General features: G+C 36.9%; 1 protein-coding gene across 1 annotated transcript in view; it reads right to left on the bottom strand.

The window, feature by feature from the left end:
• The window catches only part of NUP210L (nucleoporin 210 like), an 85,010-nt gene that overhangs the window by 71,324 nt on the left and 7,487 nt on the right, over nt 1–6,199 (bottom strand). Inside the window, exons 3-7 of the mRNA XM_019627298.1 lie at nt 5,594–5,725; nt 4,627–4,720; nt 3,895–4,045; nt 2,167–2,299; nt 1,336–1,494 (exon numbers count right to left, since the gene is read on the bottom strand). Of these exons, the coding sequence (XP_019482843.1) occupies nt 1,336–1,494; nt 2,167–2,299; nt 3,895–4,045; nt 4,627–4,720; nt 5,594–5,725 (669 nt within the window). The remainder of the gene's footprint in view (nt 1–1,335; nt 1,495–2,166; nt 2,300–3,894; nt 4,046–4,626; nt 4,721–5,593; nt 5,726–6,199) is intronic.

The raw sequence follows: 6,199 nt of genomic DNA, 5'->3' as shown, positions 1-6,199 counted from the left end.
AAATCTTTAAAAAACAAACAAACTAGTTTTCTTTCCCTTCAACCTGTTCCTTCTCTACGTTACCTATCTCTACAAACAGCAGCCACCCTGAGCCAGATGCTGGAGCAAGTTATGAAGAGTCACCATCCATGTCTTCAAGAAAGATATAAATAGATCAACAGAATGGATTTTAATGTTTTCTAATTTGGAATAAGTAAATATGAACTGAGAATATGCAAAAATAAAAAATAAAAAAGATCATGTAAGTCTGCCTTGGGGAATTTAGAGAAGTGCCTGACACACACAGTTGGGGCTCAAAAAATATTAAATGACTGAGTTTATTTTGTAGGTACTGCTGTATTTGTAGACAAATGTCCTAAGCACCTTAACATGACTATAGGACAAACCACCTTGGGCCGAAAACCCTCCTTTAACATGTTCAGACAAATAATAGTTAATACAACGGTAGAAGAAACGCTGTGTCTTCCAAGCCTGACGGCTCTAACTCAGCGTCAGCCTCCCAGGCCCCTCACAACTGACTCCCTCCCGTCCTCCTGTCCTACTTCTTGCCCCCGATTCTCTGCCCTTTGGCTTCAGTGTCTTCCTTGCTCTTCTTTAAACACGCCAAACATGCTCCTGCTTCAGAACTTTTGCTGTTTCTAGTTCCTCTTCCTGGAGCTCTTTTACCAACACCTGAATGGCTCATTGCTCCAGTGTCGCCTTATCAAAGAGAACGTCCCTAATGACCCTGAGTCAACAGTAGACTAAGTCGCCAGAGCTTAGAACGATGCTGAGCAGACAGGAGGAATAGACTATTTGCTGAATAAATTAATTTCTTTCAGATTCAAATTTTCAAAAATAGGCAAGATTTCAAAATCCAACACTGAGAAATGGAATCGAAACATTTCAATTTTCGGAGAATTTAAATCTTCATTCTGTTTTGTTTCCATTGACTACACTAGAGCTTGATGTAATCTCTCTTTGTTCAATCCTTACAGAGCAGGTTTAGTGAATTTTTTAAAATTACTCTCAACTCAATTAAAAAAAATACCAATCAAACATCTAGTGCAGACAATACCATCTTTTCTCAATTATTCATATGAAAATAGGAAAGACCAAATTGATAAAATTCTCACTTATTCCTCCAAACTGTTTTCCCCAGTATCCTAATCTCTTTTCTCTACCTACCCTTTGTTAGAAGTTATGATAATAATTTACAGCTCTTTGTTAAAAATAAAACCTACAGAAAATAAGTATAGTGGTATTATAATCATCAACAAATGATTTTACCAGGAAACATGTCTAACGTGCTCAGGGAAAGGCAGGTTGGCAGCTAAAACTTGAACAAAAGGATACTCTTATGGACAAAGATAAGGTTAGCTTGGCCCAGATGGAGGGCAGTCACCGTGGCTGTTTTCTCATCCAGTAAAGCCACTTTCCCAGAAAGAGACTCATTATATGCAACTCTATGGTGCAGCAATTCCAGCGTATAATGTTCCAGGGGGAATTCCATCTCTGTAAGACATGAAAGATACATAAATGTAATGGGAACAACCATTCCAACAGACAATGATGTATTATTGGATTATAAGAGGAAACTCAGGAAGCAGGACTAAGCAAGAGTATGCTCTGCTTCTCATTTTCTTCCCGCAATGATGAATTTTTACACGTAACCATTTGGGGGGGGGGAATAATATATACATTTATTGTTGGCATTGCGTATTCTTACAAACCAGTGAACTGAGAGTAGCAGGAGGAACTCCTACAGGTAAGTTAGGAAAGAATTAATATTAACGCACACTTTATAAACTCAGTGAAACTTTGGTGTCAATAGAGTATTAAGTTTTCAGTTAAGGATCTGAGTATCTCAAGAAACGACGTTTGCAAAGATCATTCAAGTCCCTTTTGGTCAAGTTTTTTCACTTGCACTACAAAAACTAGTAAGTTTTTGGTTGTTGTTTTAATAGAGAATTCAGATGTCTACGGCCCCTGAAGCTAAGTAGCTAAACTACAGTATTTAATCTGATTAAGATATGAGGACTATCTCTGTCCAGTGTTAGCTCTATAATACCACAAAATCTAAAAACACACAAAAAAGTATTTTGCATACATAATGTGGAGTTGCTTCTCTTGTCAGCAGAAAGGATTTGGGAAATGTTATACTTAGGAAAAGATAAATCACCTTACCTATCACTCTTCCCTGAACCATTTTTGCAACTCGGTATTTAATATATGCTCCTACTAAGAGATAAATATCATGGGATGGTATAAGAAATATATTCTCCAAAACAAGCAGACGGATCGATGCTGCTGCCACATTCTAAAAGAGGAAGGAAAAGAGAAAACCAAAGTTTCCAAACTTGAGGCAAAATCTTCAAGGCCATCTTCCTTGTTAAAAGTTTACATCTTACAAGTTTCTTCTAAAATATTTTATAAAGATTAAAAAATGCTTTCTTAATCACAAGTCATAATTTCAGTTAGCCTTAAAAAATTATCATGAAAAAGAAAACACCCATATACACACACAGAATGATCATTAATCTGAATACTACATTAACTGTCTAAGTCACTTACTAACTTTCTAAGTCACTCAAACTAAGAATAGAAAATGACAAGTCTCCTAAAGGAGAAAAGTAGGTAAATAAAAAGGCAAGTATGGACCAGCCAAGTGGCTCAGTTGGTTAAGAGTGCGAGCTCTGAGCAACAGGGTCGCCGGTTTGATTCCCACATGGGCCAGTGAGCTGCGTCCGAGCTGAGCTGCCGCTGAGCTGCCAACAGGTGGCAGGATGTCTCAGCTGGTGAGAGCTCCTAACAACAAGGTTGCCGGTTTGACTCCCGCACTCGATGGTGGGCTATGCCCACCTGCAACTAAGATTGAAAATGGCACCTTGAGCTGAGTGGCTGTGAGCTGCCGATGGGCGGCTGGATGGCGACTGGACTTGAAGCTGAGCTAGCTGCATCCTCCACAACTAAGACTGAAGGACAACAACTTGGCTGTTCCCCTTCCCCAATACCCCAACACTGTTCCCCTTCCCCATTCCCCAATAAAATCTTTAAAAAAAAGGCAAGTGTGCTGAAATGACAGAAAAGGTAAGACGAGACTGTCATGTCACAGAAATTCTTTCAACCAACCTCCAGCGAAAGGACTTTGCGGATTGTCACTCTCTGTCCCGTTGAACAGTGATTCTTGTGAAGGCTGACCCACACAAGGTGAGCAGCTGCTCTCTAGGATGCCAATACTTGGTAAGTATTGGTAAATACTTACCAAGAGGTATTTGTTTTCCCCTAAACTATTTGTGCCAGTTACACTTTTAATTATAATTCCATTTAAAAAACTAACCATGAATGCAAAAAAAGCACTGTTGTTTGTACAAAAACTCTAAACGTTTTGAAAAGGAATTAAAGGCAAGCTACAAAAATGTAATGCTGTCAAATTAGGTGTAGGTGAAAAAATGTAAAATATAGGGAAAAAATTCCTTGAAAAATACAGAATTCTGTACTCAAATTGCTTCACACATCTAATTTTTCACTTGACTACAAAATGAAACGAAAAATGAAAATGAAAAGAGAAACTAGGAACTGTAATTTATGTAAGAAAGAGTATGTATACTTCTTCCAGCAAACGCATGGTCAAAGAAAGGTCTTGGACCTACACCAAAGGATTCGTGAATAAAATACAGTTATATGTTTTAACAGAAAACACCAGTTGTATTTGTAATTATAATTACGTAATAACATGTTTAAGGAAGAAAACTTTTTTTTTTATGTTTACCCATTTCAAATGACTTTTTCAATTCAACAACCAACTATTGGCCCAAATCGCATCAGGTTAGAGGGCTTCTACTATAAACATAAGAAACTACATTTCCTGTAGGTGAGACTATTACATGAAAGTTTATAGCACAAACTTTTTACCTTATAGAATGGTTCATAAATTCGAACTTTTACTACAGCAGCACCAGTTCTCATCCCAGACACCAAAATTATGTCTCCTTGTTTCTCTTCTTTTTCCATCTGAGCTATATACGCTGGGGGCGAATATTCTGCTTCAGAGTATTTGAGAATCCTAAAGAGATAAAATAAGGATTTGTTTCTAGTAGAATCAAACAATCAGTCTTCTTCCAAAAGACCCCCGGAGACTTTATGCATAGTCTCTTTAAATGTCTACATGTAAAACGTTTTAAAATTTGTTTTCCCAAGGACTAGACAGAAGGAAAATATTTAATGTGCCTCTGGCTAAAACTGTTGTGGGACTAAAACTTGGCTCGTCCAAGAGCTATTTCTTGGTCCTGAAGACAAGTTTCATACTATTTTCCACTCACTGTATTTCCCCATGTGCAGGCAGCTTGAACAAGAAAAGGGCCAGAAGACACACCTGACTCAAATAGTTGTAGAGTCCTGAGTTCATGAACTCCTTTGCAGTGGCTCAAATGAAACGATCATAAAGATACCTATATCCATACCGTACTATATCCTATATCCATACTGTTAATACATTGAAAACATTTCCCCCTGGTTCATTTAACTATTCCAGAAACGTCCAGACAGCAGGATTATCAAGGTCCACACAGACGGTTGCTGTTTAGTGTGCCACCAAGGCAAATGCCTCCTTCAAAGTCACAGGTTTATGTTTGGTTTCAAGGTTACCTAATTTTGCTAGACAGTTCTTCTCTTGCTGATTCGTTATCCTGGGCAATGCTCCATTCAAACATCACCCCCGCCAAACTACTAAAAGTATTTCCTGTAGAACAAGTCAAAAGCAGACAAGACAGAATCACATATTCAAAAACATTCAGGTATCTTTAATGAGAAAGGGAAACCTAACTAGAAAATTATTTTTAGGCCTCTTTCATTAACAAATAGAAAAATTTAGTAATGAATTAAAACACATATACTAAAATGATCCCTACACAAGCTTTCTGAAAGTAAAAAGGGCTCAAGCTGATTGACTTCCGGTCAACAAAAATTATGCCACTTTTGCTGTTTCTTTCTACATAAAGGCATGCTTATAATCTATCTCAGGGTTGACAGGGATCCTGAAATCCTGGTCCCTTCAACAAAAATTTTTATAAAAATGACGTTCTATAACACTTTCATTTTCCAGATTTAAAAAATTACTCTTTACTACTAAACAGGTTAGAAAGAGGCAATAAGTTCAAAAGTTTGGAATATCATATTACAACATTAGTGTATTAAAAGTATATTAAAAGCAATATAAAATCGGGCTCAAGAAAGATAAAATTCTAAAACTTTTTCACAGGTTTACATTTCATTCTTCCTGGCCTATAGGAAGTAGACTGACCAAAACAGAGCTAGCAATAAATTCAAAAAAAATGTTAACTGCTGATCGAAGGACCATCAGCAGAAACTAAGTGGCAGAATTTGGATATTTAAGAAAACTTCTGAGATAACCAACAATTAAATATAACAGGACAATTTTATGAAAGTATTAGCTATTGCATTGAACTACACTCATAAACATGAGCTTCATATGATAAAATAAATATTATTTCCAATCTACTTTTATCTCTCAGGTTGCTGTTTCCAGGTACCAAACACAAAGGAGTTTTACTGTGTTGTACATAATTTTGTTGAACCCTCTAAAGTTCTTTACCTTCAGCATCCAATGCCCTCACCATCAGTTCCAGTGGTGAGTCCTCTACATAGAGTTCCCGGGCTCGAGATATAATTTCAATGCTGTTTATCACATCAACCTTAACATCACAGCGCAGTTCATGGTCAGTCACTACGATGAGCCCCAAAACAGAATTTAATGCAACGGGTCATGAATTTATTAAATGGCTCAAACACTCAGAAGCTTATTCTAAATATTATGAAAAAGGAAGGCTATAACAGTTGTTTGCAACCTATGGAAGAAAACAGCATAATGACAAAATACAAGAACTTCTGATTACAATAAGAAACATTAGAGTGGCTCCCAAACACTGATCTATAACAATGTTTTCATTCATCCATGGAAAAATGAGAAAAATAATTTTAAAACAGAGAGCAATTTTACTTTTTCACTTTAATGGAATATACTTTATTCTTACATTCTATCTAACTTTAAAAAAAAATTTTTTATTATTATTTTTTAATTGGGGAATCGGGGAATGGGAACAGCGCTGGGGAATTGGAGGAAGGGGAACAGACAAGTTGCTGTCCTTTTGTTCTTCAGTCTAGTTGTGGAGGACATTGCTTCACTGGCCCAAGTTGGCAC

The sequence above is a fragment of the Hipposideros armiger genome, unplaced genomic scaffold, assembly GCF_001890085.2.
Source record: "Hipposideros armiger isolate ML-2016 unplaced genomic scaffold, ASM189008v1 scaffold_729, whole genome shotgun sequence".
NCBI classification, from domain to species: Eukaryota; Metazoa; Chordata; class Mammalia; order Chiroptera; family Hipposideridae; genus Hipposideros; species Hipposideros armiger.
This window is presented reverse-complemented; position numbering and strand designations above follow the sequence as displayed.